The 23,467-nt window shown below is 38.2% G+C and overlaps 1 protein-coding gene across 1 annotated transcript; it reads left to right on the forward strand.

Annotated features, from left to right (window-relative positions):
• Positions 1–8,657: 8,657 nt before the first annotated feature.
• Positions 8,658–9,623, forward strand: LOC126628862 (uncharacterized mitochondrial protein AtMg00810-like). Its single transcript, XM_050298728.1, has 2 exons — positions 8,658–9,210; positions 9,289–9,623. Exons 1-2 carry the CDS (start codon positions 8,658–8,660, stop codon positions 9,621–9,623), a joined length of 888 nt encoding a protein of 295 aa, XP_050154685.1.
• Positions 9,624–23,467: the final 13,844 nt, after the last annotated feature.

Raw genomic sequence — 23,467 nt, forward strand, 5'->3', positions numbered from 1 at the left:
TTATACCGTCAAGGATCCACAAGAGTTTCCCTCCAACCAAGAGGCCAATCACAGCGTGACACGTGTCAACACCAAGCGGCCAATCACAAGGCGATATGTGTCAACACCAAGAGGCTAATCACAAGGTGATATGTGTCAATATCAAAGGCCAATCACAACATGACAAGTGTCAAGGCCAGAACAAAGCTAGAAAATCTCTTCTATAAAAAGAGATCATTTTCCCACAATAATCCCTAATATCATTTGTACTAAATCATTCACTAGTACTCACTAAAGTAGAGCTTGAACTTATGTACTTGTGTAAACGCTTCACAATTAATAAGAACTCCTCTACTCCGTGAACGTAGCCAATCTGGGTGAACCACGTACATCTTGTGTTTGCTTCCCTATCTCTATCCATTTACATACTTATCCACACTAGTGACCGGAGCAATCCAGCGAATGTCATAAACTTAACACTTTATGTTATTCCAAAATCCTCACTGATTTTGTGTATCAACAAATGTTATTATTATGATTATTCTAGTTGATCAATGTGGCTTGAGAAGAATATTGTGTTTCGTCATTGGTTCTTGAACATATTGCATGGTATGCATTGTGATATATTGTTGATCCCTATTTAGGGTACGTAGGCAGTCTAACGAGGATGTTAGATTAAGCCATAAAGTCTATGAAGAATTATTGCGTAGTTGGATCTTAAGTTGTGTTTTGTCATTTCTCGGAGGCGGGTTATGCTAGAGATACAGGTATTTGGTGACGTCACTTGTCGATTATGGTCGTATGTCGGGATTGGGGCGTGACATAAACTACACTGTTGTAAGAGGATTCTTTGGGCACTAGGGTAATTAAGGGACAACCAAGGCCAGTTCTTCAAGTTTGTAAAAAGCTCGACCAGTGATAAAAAGTTTTTGGGGCCGAAGCCAAAAAGGTTGACCTGCTTCATTCGCCAAGCAAATGATCTTAGCTTTATGGGAACAACAAGCGATCATATTATAATTCTTCAATAGGAGATTCATAAGCAAATCGTTTTCATTTCCTCTCAGATTGCCCATTCATGAAGTAAGGTGCATGAGTTCTTTGCACATGGTGAGTGAGAGAGGCTCAGCTCCAGTGTGAAAAAAATGGTTCAAGAAATAACGTTGACACATCATGGATGACGTTTTTAAGGACTTGGCAGTCTTGGTGGTCACCAGAGCCGCATTATGGGCACTGCAGTGGCCGCTGCCGCTGTTTTCATGGCTGTGATCGCTCTCCACAGTGTTAGGGTCGTGGCGTTGAGCCTCGAAGAGCGATAACGTGGGGTCACGTCGTGATCTCCATCGTCTAGTGTCATTGAACGTAGGATCTTCCATTCGTTGTGGTTTTGAAATTTCTCGCCATTGTATCTTTTTCCCAGAGCTATTCAAAAAATTTATAAAAAGTTCTAGGAATAGGAACATGTGGGAAAATGTACGTAATACGAAATTCAAAACGTAAATACTAGAGCCTTCTTCGAGCGTTTGAATCAAGCTTTCAACGAAAGCAACAATTTGTGGTAGCAAGAATCCGTCGTCTTCAATCTTGATGAATTTGTAACTACAAAAACATCAACACTTTTGATCTAGGCCAAAGCCACACGTGCCTACGAGGTGGGACGGTTTGTTTGACCAATAGATCTCCGATGACATACCCCGACCAAATCAGGGCATGCTGGCCGTCACATGAGGATGACGTAGCCATATGCACAGTGTGAAAACAAAAATGATAATAGAGAATAGGAATAAATAAAAGCCGAATTCATAAGAGTACTAGCTAAGATAGGTGCTAGAAAATGTGTGAATACACAATCAGAGCGTAAGTAGCCTAAGTTCAGTCCAGAAAAGTACTAATTAAACGACACCCAAGGATGTCCTAGATTGTGATAGTTTGTCAGAACCTATGTTCAATCCTCGTGAGCCACCAACGAACAAGCTTACCTAAAACCTGAAAGGGCGTAAAACAGAAAACATGAGTGGGCAAAAACAAAGCTTTTCAAAACCATTTCATTTATCAATTGCTCTAACCCCTCGCTGTAAAACATGTATAATTTTCCCAGAAATATAATATATATATACATATATATATATATATTCAAATCATGCTTCACATTACCACAAACATAAGTATGCCATGCCAAATATGGAAAATAACATATTAGCCAAAACCCCTGCAAAGGTCTGTACTGCTGAATTCATAGCTCATTAGTCAATCTAGCCGGAGTCACCACAAGTGACCTATACAGTATTACACTGCACTCGCTAGTCACCTACAAGTCGGAACCACCTATACTGGTCTGTACGACAAGACTGTGCACCTAAATTGAATCCAATGTGAGCATAGGGTGCGGGAGGTGACATTATATACAGGCCTGTACTATATCTCTGGTTATTCACTAACACCGAGGTGCAGGTTTATGAGCTCAATATTTATCAATTAATCACAACCATTCAATACATATTCACAATTCATGAACTCACCTAGAACTTACCTAAGCACCCATAGCACCAAATCACATTTATGCATACCATTCTAACTCATGGTTTAAGCATAATTCAATAGGCATGGCATTTTCAAAGTATACTTTCATGTAAACACATTTTTTGGGAAATATATCAAGTATATAAATATATACTGAAAACCAAAAGCCCACTCAATGGTATGTCGAAAGCTCGTAGCCCCCGAGTCACCCTTGATTGCGCTCATCCTCGGGATAGGTCTCACATATATGAGAAATAACTGAATAAACGTTATTTAAAGCATATAAACAAAACTAGTGAATAACTTCTCATACATTGCTCAAATGAGATGTTTGAATATACCAATGTGATCTACACAACCTCACGAACATCCCCATATTTTTAGAAAAAAATTTCGATCACCCACGCGCCGGCCAAGGCACGCTAGACACGCCACCCGCGCGCAAGCACATGCCAGGCACACTAACGGTAACCCTAATGGCATTAGGGAATATTCCGTTAAAAACTAGAATATGCCGTTAAAACTAACCAACGTCGTTAAGGATATTCCGTCAATTTTGACGGAATATTCCGTCGTCTCCTACCTTCAAACTCTGGCGACCGTCGCCATTGTTGGAAACTGGAAAAATTATAGAACCTTATAACTTCTTCATTTCTCAACCAAAATCCGTGAAATTTGTACCAAAATGAAGCTTAGGATGAGAGGAACAAAACCTTACCACTTTTAAGCCTTGAATTTCATGGGATTTCGCCGGAGAAGCCTCGATAATCCGACCAAAACTTGCAATTCGTCAAACTCGACTTCCCGACGTCCAAATTACTTGGTTTTTCTTCTACGAGCTTCGTAAGGATGTTCTCAAGCTTCCTATAAGCTTCAAATCTCCTGAAACATCCATAATTACGACCATGTGAACAGTGCTCTAAATCGGGGCTCTCTGGTTCTCATCATCCCGACGTTAAAACTACTCCAAAATGTCAAGGAAGTTAGGATAATACCTTTTTGAGTCCTCAAACTTCACAGATCACCCACAATCATGATCGAGTCACAATTTACCTCGCCGGAGCTTATGAAAACTCATGGTTCCCGACGTCCTTTCTTAAAAACAAAGGTATCACTCAACTCATGAGAACACAAGGAACAAAGTGGTGATCTTAGATGGTTTGATCCGTGAGGTTTTGATGTGGTTTAAGGGATTGTCCGTACAGTTGTACGGACAATGGAGGAAATACGAGAGGGAGGAGAGAAAGATCAACGGGAGGTGTGTGTGTGTGTGAGTGTAAGTGTATGGTCCAGTTTTGGGTCACTAATCACAACCAAAGTTACTAACTTTAAGTTCCAAAAACTTAGGAACTAACCAATTTAGTTTAAACCCAAACTTAAGCCACAACACCACATAATGCACTCAATGTCCCAGGGCAATTTAGACATTTACAATAATTCGGGACGAGTTGTGACTTACGATGCCTAAGTCAGTAACTTTGAAAAATAGTGAGTGTTTAGGACTTAAGTGCGCATCAAAAGCTTACCAGAATTTGGTAAATATGAGATATTTATAGGGAGGTGGCCGGCCTAGGTGTACTGCTTTACCCTTCATGTGGCGGCTTCCCATTGGCCAATGTTGTGTCATCCGTAGGATGATGATGGAAGCATCCTTGGTTGATTATGATAAAGATTCCTTACAATTAGGAATGCATTAAAGATAGGATTTGGTGATTAATCCTATCTCTAATGCCTTTGACTTTTCCATGCCACGAGAAGAGATGTTAGAGTATATTAGTGGTCAAGATTGTGACATGTGTCATTGGATTATATGAGTTGAGATAGATAGGTTGACAAGTATTTATAGTGAAATATCTCTTGTAATAGATGAGAACTGAAGAAATAAAAAATCAGTTACAATTTTCCCTCTCTTTCTAAGCTTTCTCTCTTTCTCTCTCTAGTCTTTTCTGATCTTTCAGATTCCATAGCTATTGTTAACATGGTATCATCGCCGATCACGGGTAACACCATTGATTGACGATCCTCTGCTTCCGCATTGTTTTGTTGTTCTCGTCGTTCGTCGTTCGTCGTTGATTGGCTTTACTGCTCGTCGTTTGCGTCGGTTGTTGAAGGTTGCTGGTGCGATTGATTGTCGGTTGCGTCGCGAATTCTATCTTTTGGAGTTCTTCGATTCGTCGCTGGTGTTTCGGCGGCTGCATTCTTTCATCTTTGAGCTTCAGGAAGGTGATCTTGTTTCTTCTCATACCTACTGTAGTATTCTTGCGATATTGATAATCTTGATCCCGTATTGTCTGAAAACCCTAGATTGTGGAATCTTGATCCCGTATTGTCTGAAAACCCTAGATTGTGGAATTTTGATTTCTGCGATTGTACCGTCATTTGTGGATTGCTTCTGAGTGTGCATTGTGTATATTTGCATTACTTGCTTTGTGGTATTTTCTGGTTAAACAATGGTTACAACGGCTCAATTGGCTCTTACTCAATCCCCAATTTCGTCTCTCATTCCCACTGTGGGTAATATTGTCACTGTCAAACTTGATGATTCTAACTATGTGACTTGGAATTTTCAAATGGAGTTATTGCTGGATGGCAATGGCATTTTTGGTTTTCTTGATGGATCTGTTGTATGTCCTGATAAGACTGAGTTGAATTCTGATGCTTATGATGTTTGGAAGATACATGATAAGGCTTTAATGACGCTTCTTACTGCTACCCTGTCAACTGCTGCTTTATCATGTGTTATTGGGTGTAAGAGTTCTAAGGAAATGTGGACTAGTCTTCGAGAAAGATTTGCAAATATGACTCGGACCAGTATTGTTCAAATGAAGATTGATCTTCAGAATATTAGGAAAGGTTCTGAATCCATTGATGCATATCTTCAGAGAATTAAAGATGCTAGGGATCATTTAGCTGCTGTTGGGGTTGTTATTTCTGATGAGGACATTGCTATTGTTGCATTGCGGGGGTTACCTCCTGAGTATAACACTATTAAGTCTGTCATTCGTGGACGAGAAACATTGGTCTCTCTAAAGGAACTGCGGTCTCAATTGAAAGCTGAAGAAGATACGTTGAATGAAGTCACTAAGCAAGTTCCTCTTATGTCTGCTATGTTGGCTCATAAGTCTTCCTCTGCGTATGAAACTGGAGGTATCTCTGGTACTAAGGATGGTTCATCTAGCAACTATGTTGGCTCTCAGTCACCATATTCCTATGTGCCTCTTCAACAACCTCCTCAGTATTCTCCTATTCCTTTCTCACAACCTTTTTCACAGCCCCAATTACCCTATCCTCAGTTTCACCAACTTCCTTTTCCTGGACCCCTGGCTTTTGTCTCTCAAAGTGGTTCCGGTACATACAATAATTTCAGAGGGAATAATTTCAAACACAAAGGCAAAGGCAAGAAGTTTTATCAGGGTAATCAAGGCCAGTTTCCACAACAGTTGTCATTTGGTGGAAATCAGTATTCACCTCAGCCTCCTTTCCATTCAGTATCCGGTCCACAACAACAACAAATGCTCTCTCCATAGAGTTATCAACCATTGCAGAAATGTCAAATATGTGATAAAAAGGGTCACTCTGCTATCAATTGTTTTCAACATGGTTGTCAGATTTGCCATAGAGTGGGGCATACGGCTGCAACCTGTTTTGACAGAAATAATTCCTCAGCTCCAGGATATCAGTCATCTCAGCCGTATTATCAACCACCATTTCCACAGTTCCATTCTCAACAGCCTTCGGCCTCTCACCAGTCTATGAATTTCACTGGTCAGTCATCTGGCATGCATTTCAATGGTCAGTCCTCTGGCATGAGTGGTTCTTCTTCTTCTCCTGTGGCTATGACAGCTCAAGCTACTCCCACTCCATCTGCACCTCAACAAGAGTTTTGGCTTCTTGACTCCGGTGCTACTCATCACATGACCTCTGATATTTCTAATCTTCAGATGGCTTCTCCTTATCCTCATTCGGATACTGTCACTGGTGCTAGTGGTGAAGGTTTGCTTATTGCTCATATTGGCAATTCTACCCTTCCAACCAAGTCTCATACTTTTCAACTTCAATATGTATTGCATGTTCCTCGTTTGTCTCAACATTTATTATCTATGCATCAATTATGCAAAGATAATAATTGTCGATGTATCATTGATGAGTTTTCTCTCTGTATACAGGACAAGATCACTGAGAGAATATTGTTCCAAGGACTGAGTAATCATGCCGTTTATCCTCTTCCTGTGCTTCCAAAATCAAAGGTCTTACCAGCAGCATTTCTTGGTCAAAAGGTGTCTTCTTCATTGTGGCACTGTCGCATGGGTCATCCTACTAATCACATAGTTAAGGTAGCTCTTAGTAAGTCTGCCATTCCTTTTCATTGTACTGCACACCCTCAGCCTTGTACTCCCTGTTTGGAAGGAAAGTTTACAAAACTTCCTTTTCCTTCTCCTGCTTCCAAATCTGTACTCCCTTTTGCAGTTATACATTCCGATGTATGGGGACCTGCACCTTGTATGTCCATTGAGGGGTATAGATACTATGTCTCTTTCATAGACGAATGTACTAGGTATACATGGATTTTTCCACTCATCAATAAAGCTGCTGTCTTTGGTCTTTTTGTGCAATTTCATTCCTTTGTATTGAATTCTTTTGATGCTCATATTAAAACACTTCAGAGTGATGGGGGTGGGGAATATATTGGTGCTTCTTTTCAGTCTTTTCTTCGGGAAAAGGGTATCACCCATCAAAAGTCTTGTCCTTATACCCCTGAGCAGAATGGGTTAGCTGAGAGGAAAAACAGGCATGTTGTTGAGACTGCCATTACTCTCTTGCAGCAAGCTTCATTACCTTATAGGTTTTGGTATCATGCCTGTGCCACTGCAACCTATCTTATAAATAGGATGCCAACCTCCACTTTACTCATGAAGTCTCCCTTTGAAGTCTTGTATAAATCACCTCCTCAACTTGCTCACTTACGCATTTTTGGTTGTACTTGTTTTCCTTCTTTGAAACCCTACAGAACAACTAAACTTGATCCAAAAACCCCTGTTTGTATTTTTTTGGGGTATGCATCTCAGTATAAAGGTTATATTTGTTACTCTGTCAAAGATCACAAGTTAATTGTGTCTAGACATGTCCTGTTTGATGAAAGTCACTTTCCTGGTTCCACTAACCTTCATCCTCTACAGTCTATTTCACCTTTGTCTTCCGGTGTTCCACTCTCTGGTCTTCATTCACATTCCTTTGAGCATCCTTCCTTAAATCATACTGTCTTACCTCGAGCCAGTGTTCCTGCTTTTTCCCATACTCCTAGTCCTATTACTCAGTCTCATATTCTCAATCAAGGTGATCTTGTCTCCACACCGATGGACATCTCTGGTTCAGTCACAGATTCTGCCATGGGTTCATCCTTACATCCAACAACTCCTCCGTCTCAACCTCCTATGGTTTCGGACTTGCATCCAGATACTACTACTTCTCAAGCTCCGGACTTACACCTTGTTCCCTTGACTTCTCAGAATTTCCATCCTATGCAGACACGGTCTAAATCGGGGATTTCTAAGAAGAAGAAGGTGTATCATACTACCATTCATCTTGATTCTGTTAAAGAACCGACATCTTACTCTGCAACTTCTAAGTCTCCACAGTGGCAGCTTGCTATGCAGGAGGAAATGGATGCCTTACTACAGCAATATACCTGGCACCTTGTTCCATTGCCACCAAATAAAAATTTGGTGGGTTGTAAATGGATTTACAAAGTCAAACGCCATCCTGATGGGTCAGTTGCTAGATATAAGGCTCGTTTGGTGGCCAAGGGGTTTTCTCAAGAAGCTGGGTTGGATTATTACGAAACATTCAGTCCGGTGGTGAAGCCTACTACTGTGCGCCTTATTCTCTCTCTTGCAGCCACTCAGGGATGGAAACTGAAACAACTTGATGTCAAGAATGCCTTTTTACATGGCTTTCTTGAGGAGGAGGTGTATATGTCCCAGCCATAGGGTTTTGTTAACAAGGCTCATCCCGACTATGTTTGCAAATTACAAAGGTCACTTTATGGACTCAAACAAGCTCCCCGAGCTTGGAATGACAGGTTCACTACTTTCTTACTCTCATTGGGGTTTAAGTCTTCTTATGCCGATCCTTCCATGTTTGTTCAACATAATGGTACCAACATGGTTGTGTTACTGTTATATGTGGATGACATCATACTTACTGGTGATAGTGAGGCTTGTGTTCAGTCTGTTATCTCTCAGTTAACCACCGAGTTTGACATGAAGGATTTGGGGATTCTTCATTATTTTCTTGGCTTGCAAATTGACTATCACTCTTCGGGCTTATTTGTGCATCAGTCTAAATATGTTCATGATCTGTTGCAACGGTCGAATATGCTCGAGTGTAAACCATGTCTCACACCCTGTCATCCTAATCAGAAACTTCTCACACATGGCAGTCCTAGTTATTCCGATCCCACACATTACAGGAGCATTGTCGGAGCCCTTCAATACTTAACATTTACACGGCCCGATATTGCCTATTCTGTGAATCAAGTGTGCCAATTTATGCATTCTCCTCTGGACTCTCATTATGTTGCTGTCAAGCGGATTCTTCGATATCTCCGTGGTACTATTGGCTGGGGCATCTTTTTTCAACCTGGTTCCCTGTGCTTACGAGCTTACACAGATGCTGATTGGGCTGGTGATCCCAACGATAGGCGGTCTACTACAGGTTTTGTTGTCTTTTTCGGCTCTAATCCCATTTCTTGGAGCTCTAAGAAATAACATACTGTTAGTCGGTCATCGACAGAGGCTGAATACAGGGCTATGGCCACTACCACTGCCGAAGTTGTTTGGCTTCAACAACTTTTGAAGGATCTTCATCTTGACATTTCCTCTCCTCCCAGTTTACATTGTGACAATGTCTCTGCTATGGCTTTGGCTACCAATCCGGTTTTGCATTCTAAAGCCAAACACATCGAGGTGGATTGTCACTTTGTGCGGGAAAGGGTTCAACAAGGTGTTATATCTCTGCAATTTGTTGCTTCCCAAGCTCAATTTGCCGATATTTTCACCAAGGGTTTATGTTCCCCTTTGTTTACCACTCATTGTTCCAATCTTATGCTTGGTTTACCTAAGACATAAGATTGAGGGGGAATGTTAGAGTATATTAGTGGTCAAGATTGTGACATGTGTCATTGGATTATATGAGTTGAGATAGATAGGTTGACAAGTATTTATAGTGAAATATCTCTTGTAATAGATGAGAACTGAAGAAATAAAAAATTAGTTACAATTTTCCCTCTCTTTCTAAGCTTTCTCTCTTTCTCTCTCTAGTCTTTTCTGATCTTTCAGATTCCATAGCTATTGTTAACAGTTTTGAGCAGTCCTATTCAACTGCTTAAACCTTCAAGGATGTTGAGCTGCGCGTAGGAATATTTGTATACTTTGCCCATTTAATGATGGAAATCTTGTTTTCTTTGGAAAAAAAAAACGCATGTATCATCTCCAGAATTTTGGGATTATTGTTTACTCCACAGTAGTGAGATTGTGAAGATATTCAATCAAACGTTCCATATATAAAACAAATAACGAAATAAAAGGTCCCCTTAACGGGTTGAAGTAACTTTTGTTAAATTAGGGCCAAATTGGATTAATAGTCCCCGTGATGATAGAGTATTCGGAGGATTGTCCATGTGGTAAAAAAAATTAGGATTTAAACCCTTGTAGTGAAGATTATTAGTAAAATTAACCCAAAAAACAAACTTATGTTAAACTCAGTTAAGTATAAGGATAAAAATGTCCAACCACACTTTTTATTTATGCTAGCCTTCTATTCCTCTCTCTGTGTCTTTGTAATTACCTCCACGATGCAATGCAAGGCCACAATCGGATCAACACATGTCTCCTTGCATACTGATCATCCAGGTCTTTCGGCTGCTTGACTCCAAGCCCAGTCGTGATGCTTGCTCCCTCGTCTGCAAGCGCTAGCTCACCCTCAAGCGCCTCAGCAACACCGCCCTCTACATTAGCACCACCGGCAGCACATAAGGAAGAAGAAGAAGAGAGTGACGACAAATGATGACAAATGACGACAGAAGAATTACAAGTTTATGAAAAAGTGCTTGCAGGCAGTGGCAGTGACAGTAACTGGCTGACTGCTTTTCTTCTTCTTCTTCTTTTTCTTCTTCTTTTTCTTCTTCTTTGTCTTAGCAGCAGCAATTACCAAACCGGAGCATGAGATGAGATGAGAGAGATTTTCCGATTTAGCAGCAGCAGCTTAAGGCTTGGTTTATTATTTTTTTTTTGAACAATTGACCTTTTTATATTTTGTTTGTTACTCTAGTTTACTCTTATACAATACAAAAGAAAAACAAACGTCATAATGCCCTCCATATATTTATGTGTTTTACAGAGCTTACGATGGACTGGTGAATCTTAGCAGTGCAAAGTGAACAAGGCACAACAAAAGACAGAAAGAGGGAAGAAAGAAGAAGGCTAAAAAGAAAGAGTGTTTGGACACTTTTATCCCTACATTTAACTGATGTTCAACATAAATCTCACATTTGGGTTAAATTTGCTAGTAACCTTCATCACAAGGGTTTAAATCCTAATTTTTTTACCATATGGGCGATTTTTTGAATACCTTATCACCATATGGACCATGAATCCAATTTGGCCTTAAATTAGAGGATTCATTGAATAATCATGGTAAATATCAAACTAAAGGCGGAAGCTAGGGATGCATATATTCAAAACTAAATCATTTTCTCAAAATCTTGAAGACCCAAGTGTTGATGAACCAAACTTATTCTAAAGTTAAAGAGTAGCGTATGAGATGATTACCCTTGAAGACTCTCTTTAGTTCGTAGAGCCAAATTAACACCTTTTAGAAAGGCCTTCAAAATCTCCATGGAAGTGTTTTTCCTTTTCTTGAAGAGAGTTCTCCAAAGCCACCAAAGAAGATGACCTCTAAGTAAACCACTTTGGAAGTGTAGTGCATAATCACATAGTCACGAACCTATCCGCATGTCAGACAATGATGACTTATGTCTGGGGATTAATTTGCATTATTATAACTAATGAGTTACTTACTTGACATGTCGTTAAAATTCCCTTGCAAGAACTCGACTGATCACGTTCAATGTGATCAATCACAATTGAGCATCTACATACTTATCTTCGTAGCACAACAAGAATGGCAAGAGACCAACCATTATGTTTTGAGATGATACAATATGTTTCCATCTATAGTAAAGGTCTCTAACACATGGTAAACATGCCCCAAAGTGTAGCCTCAACAATTGAATTTTATTTGTAGTAGGTTGCTTGGGCTACTGTTAATATAATGTTGGGCTAGTGTTAATGTATAATGTTATCGTAATCTCCATTATTTGCAATATTATGTCACCTAAACCTGTTCAAATAACGATTTTAGGCTCCGCCATTGATCATAATATGCTTGGTTTGTGTACTCATGTAACATTATTAATTAAGTTTAAGCGGATCTGTCACGGTATGAGCTTAAAACTTGTTCTGTGTAATATAGATATTTAGATAGATGACATCTGCATGATTTATTTTTTCTTTTATTTGCTATTCTCGTTTTCCACTTGGACTTGAGGAAGATAATGACTGAAAGGTCATGCATTAGCTAATTCATCAAAATTTCCAGATTTGTTTTAGTTCCTTTGATTAGCTAGTACGGTATAGAGTTAACCCTGATATTCTTCATCACATTTGTGCGACGCGTTGCGGATACAACACGTGCTGCTTTATCCCACACGTAAGCATATGCATGCGCTTGTTAAAGGTTGTTGAACAATCAAGCCAATGGAGCCTTGTTTTGTTTTGAAAGACATACAGATGGATCTTATTTTCAAACTCATCGAAATAGTAACCTATCAAGTATTACATGAGGAAAATTAGGAACCTATATACTGTTAGCCTTATAAGGTTATACAATTAAAACACAAACGAAGAGTGACTGACCTGATTCCAATGGTAGTTACCGAAGATGCAGTAGCCATGCAAGCAAGACGTCATCGATAAAACTCCAATCTTTATGTTTGCCGTGACAAACAGAAACACCAACTCTTCTGTAAACTCTTAGCTTTATGACAATGCTCTATGGGAAGCCTTAGTTGTCGTGTCTAGGGTTAGCAGGGACCGGTGTTTATATACTAGCCAAAAAGTCTTAGATTCCGTCCATAAGGGAAAACTAAAACTCTCCTTTCTTGGCTCTCAAGTAAAATATCATAATCATATATTATTAAGGATTCCATCAATCCTATTTCCAATATAAGACACCTTATATAAGATTGATATCTTTAAGAGATCAAATCACAATTAACATTATTCTCCAATATTACATTCCTATTACATATAGTAGACCACTTAAAGGTTGATTTATATTGGATAAATCCAACATTCTCCCACTTGGTCTACAAAATGTAATATTCATGTTTATACTTGAGATTGGAGACTAATGTCACTTTAGTGGCCATGTAACAGTGATTACATCTCGTCCTTAATGCAGCTTCTGTCAAATGCATTTCTTAACATGGAACTAACAAGGTTGTAGAGTTGACACAACCCATAACCTTCATAATCACACATGCTAAGATCATCATTTACATGAAACACAAATTATGATCAAGAGATGAAACTTTAAAATTAAACTTTAAATTAACCAAAATGTCTTACTTTATATCATCTCAGGTCCACCTTATTGTAACTCACAAGTTACACTTTATGCTTCTTCGAAGCCTTAAATCTGCCAATGCAGATATCCTTCATCTAATGAAACCACCATAACCTGTAGGTGTGAATACATCTCCAAAACAATCATGCATCACTTTCATTAGATCAATAATAATACAAACAATGTTTGTAGCCAACGGACACAACTGAAAATACCAAATAGGCACATGTCCAAGTAAAATATCCCAAAACTTCATAAAACAAATTAATTCAACACTTGTGAGCAAGATGAATTAATATGTTTTTGACACTGATCTATGCACCATACCAGTTACTTTCATAGTGATTTCCAACACCTGCGGGCAAGATGGAAATCCTCACAACTGAGGTAGTGCACAAACCATGCCATGACATTTAATATGCAATTTGATAACAACTTGAAATCTGATATATATTTCATCAGATGATTGACTAGCACACGAAAAATATGACTTAATGAATCCAACTGGAGATTAATATGAATACATGGATTCTATACATACCTTATAGGTCATCTGCAACTGTAAAGCATTACTAACACGAAACTCAAACTCCCACTGATCTGCAACATCGTTACTTATTTTGCAAATCAATACTTAAATCATACTTTTGAAAATATGCCTTTGGGAGTAGCCTTACTTAGTCAATGAATGCATATTACCTCAATGAAAGGTACAACTAAGCTTGAAAACATTCACTGCTGTTACACAAAACATGTATCCAACAACCATCTTATATGTATTAATAAGTCCACATTTATGCTAAGTCCTTATGAGCCCCAAAACAATATGATCAATCGAGAAATCTAAATGATTGCAAGTAATAGAAAATGTACGCATATACCAAGTATCCATTTGTGCAACTTAAACATATTATAGACATTCAAGTAACACAAATTCATGGAAGATAGAATAATGCTTTAATAGATTCATGCAAGTCCACTTAGTGCTCAAAATTTTAGAACAACTCCCACTAAGTTATCAGAGTTTATGCTTGCAAATAAGTTAATGAGTGTGAAGCCCAATTTTCGTTCACTAATTCTCTCATTTGGGCAAACACTCGTTAATATATTCTTTCAAAGATGTACCTAAAGAAAATTTCTTTATATATTAGACATAATAAAATAGACATCACAACCAACATAAAGTTGTCAAACAGAATTTCAGCAATGAGTTACACTTACTTTAGAATTTATCATAATTAATTTACAAGCTTGATTGCTACCAAAGTGATACTGACCAAAATAGACATACTAATCTTCGTAAGATAAAAAAATGGAGCTGTTTTGGGTCAAATAATAGTCTAAAGTGACGTCTCAAAAGAACTAACACAATCTGTCAGTAAATACTGTCTATACGAGCATGGGTTACTAGTAAATTCATCATAATTAACATACATGGCAGAAAATTACGAAAATTTGTAGACACGTAATAGACATCTATATGTTGAACATATCCAAAATTCAGGTCATTTGGTGATCATTAGACGTGTCATTCACCTGATTTAAATCAAGACACGCAATCTGCCAGAAACAATTATGTGCATCTATCATGAATTTATATATCCATAACAAATTCAATTTCATATCATTTCAATTTCGATGTCCAAAGGAAACTTTAGTAGTCAAATTTCATCCTCTAAACCGACATCATAATTCAAATTGAAAAGATTTACAAGCATAAGACTTAAACAATGCGTACCTTAGCAATCATTGATTAACCTTCATGGGTCCAATACTTTGCATCAACAAGTCTCATGAAGAGATACAAAATACATCATGATGCAAATGATTTCCATGTCTTCAAACCACAACCTTTTATGGGGCTCATTGTGGAAATATTTGTCACTAATGGCATGGAACTTTATCCCAATAAACTTCATGAAACTAAATTAATTTACACCTGTAGGCAAGAAAATTAACTAGTTTCTAGTACTAGATTTTATGTCACAAAAGTTCCTTCATGAAAAACTTCAACACCTGTAGGCAAGATGAAGGTTTTCACAACTTCTGTGAAATAAAACCCATACTATGCCATCTTAATTAAACTAAAAGAAGTAATCCACACCTGTAGGCAAGAAGATTATCCCTTTTATTCTAATTAAGATGCAAAGTTGACCGAAGTAACTCAAAAACATAGTCTCATCGTCAACTAAGCCGTTGCGTCTTGCTTAGTTGAAAAGGCATTGGTCAACTCCACCCTGAAACAATACAAGAAGTCACATGGATTAATTAACTGTAAGTGACAAAATTATGATAATCTGATTCGAGCTTTGAGTCTTGCCAACAAATGGCACTAATTCCTTCATGACTCCTTTTGACATTAAATTAATCTCAAAAAACCTGACAGCATACTTGAAAGAGATTAATCACATATAGAACAAGTTTTATTCCACCACAAGAATGTCAATACTTATCATTATGGAGTCAATTACTTAATAGAAATACTTTATTTAATGGGAAAGAACAATACATTCCTTTAATTTAAAAGCTAAATCACTCAAATCAAACGGGTTCCTTTCCTTTTATATATTTCTTTCCGTAGTACAAAACTACTAAACATAGAGCATTAAAATCATGCATTAGCTTTGTAATTACCAAATTAAGTAAAAGGAACAACCAAAATTATTTTCTTCCATAGAAAACATCTCCAATATATGCCCTACATTAGCCTTGAAAAGTTTCTTTTCTTCTCCCCTTATGGCATATAAAAACTACTAATCAAAGCACTGTTTAAATTCTTTAGGCATAGGAAAAACCACAAACAATAATACATGTTTGAAAATTCATGTTTGTCAATTAAGCCACATACTTTGAATGGATTACATACCTCATGCCTTCATATATTCACCACTTCTTTGTAAACATATATAAAATCACATGACCAACCAAAATTCTCATATAAGAATAAAAATATAAATGAGAACTGTCACATAACTACTACAAACCTTATTCATTTGTATAATACCCTTGTTCTTGTCACTGGACGCTTTCTGTCATTCTCAGTCAATCCACAAATTATAAATCAATTTTTATAGTTAACTAGTCATGTATAATTTAAATGACTATTGAGATAAGAAAGCAAATTGTAGACAAACCTGATTGATTAGTCATGCATATTTCTTGTGCTATTAATGGCATAAAAGTTCATTCTCATCTTGTGAAAATTAGTGGAAACAAAACTACAATTCACTATAGTCCAAAACCCACGACAATATTGAAAATATGTAATCTCATGCTTGAAGCAAATTAGCCATACAAGCAACACTATACACGCCATTTGCTTAACAAATGTTGCCAAAATCTTTATGACTTACTTTCATGTATGGGAATTTTATCAAATTCATTAACATACATGTATATAGTTGACATGTATAAAACTTAGCGTATGCTTCCCTGCAACACTATTGTAATATATGTTATTACAATCATAGGCATAACATATCCCAATAGTATTGATAAATTATAGGATATGACTAATTATGTCTCCTACAATCAGAAGGACGTCACGAGATGGTTGGATTTTGCAAGAACAATATAACACTTCATGAATCCAACATAACCATTCCTTATATAATTTATCATGAAGACCAAAAGGAAAGATCATACCAGAATTTCATATACCGATGTAATACGAACCTCTTCATTGGGCTTGTTCCACTGAGGAATCTTAAGAAATTCTCCAATGCAAGGTTAGAACAAATGTAAATACATATACCTGCTATGCGAACTGTAGATGCATAATTGGCTTTAGAAAATTATATATACTTGCTTGATCCAACAATTGCTGGCACTTATGCAATTGTTTCTTGTCGCATTAACGTATCACTCGTAGCAATTCATATAGAATGCAATTCATGGAAAATAATATTAGTTCTTATTCAATAAGCATATGCCAATTTAGATACGTATTGCCAAAATATATAATAATTGGATCCATATTCATGACATACTTAACCGATACATGGTAATCATTGTATGTCCATGCTCTACAATAATTAGCACATCACTCATGCAATTATATCTTTATCTTATTACCAATTTAAGCTTTCAGGGATCAACTTGAATATATATCAACCAAAATACCATAAACCATCATGGAAATTAAAAGTCAATGAAACAAACAATTTTGCTTTGGTAGATGACTTCGTTCTGCTTGCTAATCGGAGGGCCTCTTCAGTAAGGTCAGAACAAATATAGCATGCTTACAAAAATTGAGATCATCAGTGGCACATGGTAAATCAACCAAAACATTAGCATGAAAATTGAAATAGAAACTCTGAAATATTCCATGATTTTCAATCGTTGTTAATCCAATAAACTGACGCTAATCAAACTTTCTTAGTCATTTCTTTATCAGAACTATTGGTGGTAATCTATTTTGACTAATCAAATTGGCTTTTGTTGATCAAGCAAACACACGTAAAATACAAGTGTCATGATAAAAATTTTACATGTAAACCTTGTATATAATTAGTCTTAGAAATTGCATGCGCATGCAATTTTCCAACACAAGCGATTATTTCCTGTTATATTTGGTTGCTGCTTTGTTCAGAGTTGGAATTCTGAACCTGAGCAGGTTGCAAAGAACCTCCAATACGTTGTCCGAGACATTTACCTTATCCAGTAAAAATTCAACCTTTTCCAAACACACTGATTTCCATGAATTTGAGCTATTCATCATAGAACCCTCCCATTTAAAACTTTTAACATTTGGAGCAAAGGAAACTTAACGACTTGCTGCTAGTTAAAAGAATAATAGAGTTCCCACTGTAAAATACTTTAAAAATAATACTACGCCTTACATATATGCTTCTTTACGTACCTATATCATTATAGGATTCCAATTCCTATATGATTTTTAAATTTCATTCTTCAATTCTATAATTTAATTCATGCTTGATCAAAAGAGCCTCTAAGCGTAGTCCAATTTCCAATGGCAAGCAAAGGCTATGTTGAAACTGATTTAAACAGCATGGTGATGTTGCCGAGTATATGTAATAACTTGGATTAAACACATAATATTATATAATCCAATATTAAACCTAATAGGTTTTAATCATATAACCAGTGACTCTGATACCAATTGTTAGCCTTATAAGGTTATACAATTAAAACACAAACGAAGAGTGACTGACCTGATTCCAATGGTAGTTACCGAAGATGCAGTAGCCATGCAAGCAAGACGTCATCGATAAAACTCCAATCTTTATGTTTGCCGTGACAAACAGAAACACCAACTCTTCTGTAAACTCCTAGCTTTATGACAATGCTCTATGGGAAGCCTTAGTTGTCGTGTCTAGGGTTAGCAGGGACCGGTGTTTATATACTAGCCAAAAAGTCTTAGATTCCGTCCATAAGGGAAAACTAAAACTCTCATTTCTTGGCTCTCAAGTAAAATATCATAATCATATATTATTAAGGATTCCATCAATCCTATTTCCAATATAAGACACTTTATATAAGATTGATATCTTTAAGAGATCAAATCATAATTAACATTATTCTCCAATATTACATTCCTATTACATATAGTAGACCACTTAAAGGTTGATTTATATTGGATAAATCCAACATATACAACGATTAAGGCCCTTAATTTAAGGGTATGCTCCAAATATGATTGATTATGCAACCAGAAATTTGCTCCAGTAAATATCAAAGATATTCTTAATGATCGATGAAATTTTCCACAGAATTTGTATCTCGTTTATTGTGCTCCGTTTTAGAGTTGCCTTTGATATGAAAATTATCAAATCATATTCGTATATTGAAGAGCTCTCCTCAAAAAGCTGTAAATTCGACCTGTAAAACAAAACAATTAACTAAAGAAAATGCACCTGCCATAACTGTACCACAAAAAATGAATCATTCTTTCCTTACCACATAGTTTTTTTTTTTTTTTGGCAAATACCACATAGTTTATTCATCTTTCTTTTTGTCGAATACTAATAGTTTATTCATCTTTCTTTTTGCGAATACTAATCACTAATGTTATTTATCATCTTTCTTGTTGCCCAATACTAATCACTAATGTTATTTATCTGCTTATATTAGAAAAGAAAGCGGACTTTATAAGGGAAGGGATTCTCATTTTTCTTAAAAAATGAGAATTAGTTAAGAGACCCACTTCACTTCGAACTTCAACGATCCAAACGGTCTATTTTGTAAGACTCAATTCATAAATCTTTTTTGCAAAAATTCAATTCAATCTGAAATTATTTGCCTATTTAATTATCATGATGAAATTTCAATTTCATAGAGAACAAAGTGTTCATCAATTTCTTTGAACTCAATTAAATGCTTCAAATATTTCTAATTTGGCTAAAATTTTGCAAGGATGATCTATGAGGTGCATCTTGAAAAATAAACAGTTTAGATCGTTAAAGTTTGATGTGGTATGGGCCCCCACAATTAATCTCCATTTCTATATATATATATAAAATAGGGATCCCTTCCCTTAAAAGCTTATATCATAAAGTGTATAAGTTGAAGAAGTTAGTCTATCATAAAATTAATTAACAATAAAGGTAATGTCAAACTACTTATAAGCATATGTAAGGTCTCTCATTTATTTAATGTGAGATTCATTCTCAACATAAGTATCTTAATTTTGCAGCCCTTTGATAACTGTAAACATCGAAATTTCGGTAAATAAATGTTGACCGATAAATCAAAGTTTCAACGCTCATGTATTACATAAATTTTACACGTAGCGTGTGTCTAAACAAAAAATCAAAATAAGTTGGAAAAGTCATCAAACAGGACACGTGTCAACACCTGGCAAAAACGACTTATTTCATCTGGAATATTATATTCAAAATTAGGCCTTGGAAATTTCTATAAATAGAAGGCTAATTCATTCATTAGAGGAGGAACCAAAATCATTAGGCAAAATTCTTGAAGCTTTGAAGCTCTGAAACTCCGAAGTTCTCAAGCATCCAGGTTCCCGAAGAATCAAGAAAGCGTTCTTCGTTCTTCGTTCATCGTTCTTCCAAGATCAAGCCCCGACGGCCCTTGGATTAACAATCACCAATTCAAGATCAAGCCCCGACGGCCCTTAAAGAAAGTGTTCTTCGTTCTTCGTTCATCGTTCTTCCAAGATCAAGCCCCAACGGCCCTTTGGATCAACAATCATCCACCAATTCAAGATCAAAGCCCCGACGGCCCTTGAAGAAAGTGTTCTTCGTTCCTCGTTCATCGTTCTTCTAAGATCAAGCCCTGACGGCCCTTGGATCAACCATCCACCAATTCAAGATCAAGCCCCAAAGGCCCTTGAAGAACTTCCACCAATTCAAGATCAAGCCCCGACGGTCCTTGAAGAAAGCACCATCGTTCATCATCCGTTCATCCAAGATCAAGCCCCAACGGCCATTTGGATCAACAACGTCGACAAATCCACACATCCAACCGTTCTTCAAGATCAAGCCCAAAAGCCCTTGAAGATCCGTTCATCACTATTCTTCAAGATCAAGCCCAAAAAGCCCTTGAAGATCCGTTCATCACCATTATTCAAGATCAAGCCTCAACGGCCCTTGAAGAAACACTCATCCTCAAGATCAAGTCGCAACGGCTCATTGAAGATCCGCTCAAATCCACCTTCAAAGATCAAGCCCACGGCCCTTTGAAGAAACTTCCAACAGTTCATCCAAGATCAAGCCTCGACGGCCCTTGGATCAACGAAACATCCACAAATCAATACCTTACGGAGATCGAATCAGAGGATCAAAATAGAGAGAGATTGTAACCCAAAATCATCAAATACAAATATTTGTTTGTGCACGTTGTTCTTGTCTCTTTCGTTTCAGAAAATTTCGTGTTTACAAATTTGGCACGCCCAGTGGGACCATCTCTACCTCTCATCTCTTTCTCCATTCAAGGAATCCAAACACACCTCAAAGTCAATGGCATCAAGCAAAGGACAAGCCGTTCTCACAAAAGGAAGAAGCCTGAGCACTTCCACCACGAACAGAGCATCCATTGGCGCCACAACCACTCCTCAACATGCCACTTCAAAGTCAGTGCCGCTGAGGGAGCAAGTGGAGCATCAAAGACGCAAGCCCATCATCAACCTAACCTCGCTGGGGGCATCAAAGCATGCCGTTGAGGCACACAAGATGACGTCCCAAAGCAGCCAACAACGTTCTTTGTCAGCATCCTGGATGTCTAAAGGAAAGTCACGTCCATTGGTTGCACAAGTCATGACCATCGGCGTTACCTCCATCAAAGAACAACTGGCTCAAATGAATGAAGCGATCGCAAGACTAACACGGATTGTGGAAGAAAAAGACTTGCAAATCGCTGCACTCGTCAGCCGATTGGAGCCACAGGACGGTGAGAACCCTAACCCAGAAGATGAGCCTACGGTGGAGAGAATCGATGTGAAGCCGGAGCCAGACCAAGCAGCGGCACTCATGAGATCTCTTTCTATCCAGCAGCTGCAAGAGATGATCACCAACACCATCAAGGCACAGTACGAAGGGAGCTCACATACCTCCTTGTTCTACTCGAAACCCTACTCCAAGAAGATTGATGCCCTGAAGATGCCAAGGGGTTATCAACCACCAAAGTTCATGCAGTTTGATGGAAAAGGAAACCCGAAACAACACGTTGCCCACTTTGTTGAAACTTGCAACAACGCAGGGACCGAAGGGGACTACCTCGTCAAGCAGTTTGTGCGCTCGCTGAAAGGAAACGCCTTTGAGTGGTACACGGACCTAGAGCCTGAGTCCATCAACAGCTGAGAGCAATTGGAGCGGGAATTCCTCAACCGCTTCTACAATACTCGCCGCACTGTGAGCATGCTAGAGCTAACGAGCACAAAGTAATGGAAAGATGAGCCAGTCATTGACTACATCAACAGATGGCGCACTCTAAGCCTCGACTGCAAAGACAGGCTCTCAGAGACCTCTTCAATCGAGATGTGCGTCCAAGGTATGCAATGGGGTTTGCAATACATCCTTCAAGGCATCAAACCACAGACATTCGAAGAGCTAGCCACCCGCGCCCATGACATGGAGTTAAGCATCGCCCATCATGGGAAGAAATAATCGATCTCTGACTATAAGATTGACAAAGTTCTTAAGACAAAGGTGGAGAATGCTGCGTCGAAATCCACCAAAGAAGCAATGACGGTCAACACGACTCCCGTCAAAATCCCTACACGAGGCAAGGCGATTCAAACCGAAGCTTTTCGTGATCAAGAGATGCGTAGACGCACTTTGAAGGAGCTTGAGGAGAAGACTTATCCATTCCCCGACTCTGATGTGGTTGCCATGCTAGATGACCTGTTTGACAAGAATGTGATCGGTTTGCCTGAGTGCAGACGGCCGGAAGAGATGAATCATACCGACAGTCCAAGATACTGTAAATTCCACCACTTTATCAGTCATCCGACAGAAAAGAGCTTCGTGCTAAAAGATCTCATCGTGAAGCTGGCTCAGAAAGGAATCATCGAGCTAGATCTTGACGATGTGGTGAAGTCAAACTACACCACCATCACTTCTGGCTCTTCCGACTCAAGGTTTTTACCTCAACCGCTGGGGGCATCCTCCAAGACAAGCAAAGTTGAAGGATGGACTCAAGTCACTCTTAAGAAATTGCACAAGAAGCGTATGTCTCCTCCACAAGTCCGCCAATCGGAAAGGGGGCAAAGCAGCTCTTGTCAACCTTCAAAGCAACGTGAACGTGTTAAAGATGATGAAATTTCGACACATAGATCGTCCATCCCCATCACGATGCGCGATTTCTTTCCTGAAGACTTCTTCAATCACTCGGTCAAGACTCCTTGCTATGAAAATTGCAAGGAATGCCTCTCCAGGATCGTTTGACAAATTCACAAAGCTCCTTGCCCACAAGAGCCTAAATTGCAGGACACACAAAGCTCCTAGTCTGCACGAGCATAAAAGGCAACATCAAAGCTCCTGGTCTGCACGAGCATAAAAGGCAACATCAACGCTCCTGGTCTGCACGGGTTTAAAAGGCGACACAACATGCTCCTTGCCTGCACGAGTTGAAACTGCAAACGGCACCAAATTCTCCTTGCTTGCACAAGTCAAAACTGCATGGCATGAAGCTCCTGGCTCGCAAGAGCATAAACTGCGTACAACACAAAAAATAAATAAAATAAAAAAAATAAAAAAAATCTGTATTTGAACTACGTTTTGACTTGATCTTTTTCTTTGGAAGGGTACGTAGGCAGCTCGAGCATTCAATTTCGAGTTCAGTCACATCAAAATAAAAAATAAGA

This window comes from Malus sylvestris, chromosome 7 (assembly GCF_916048215.2).
Source record: "Malus sylvestris chromosome 7, drMalSylv7.2, whole genome shotgun sequence".
In the NCBI taxonomy this organism is placed as follows: domain Eukaryota; kingdom Viridiplantae; phylum Streptophyta; class Magnoliopsida; order Rosales; family Rosaceae; genus Malus; species Malus sylvestris.

Coding starts and splice junctions, on each gene's coding strand:
- LOC126628862 (XM_050298728.1), top strand. CDS start 8,658: ATGGTTGTGTTACTGTTATATGTGGATGACATCATACTTACTGGTGAT. Junction 9,211..9,288: donor CGATAGGCGGTCTACTACAG/GTTTTGTTGTCT, acceptor GGTCATCGACAG/AGGCTGAATACAGGGCTATG.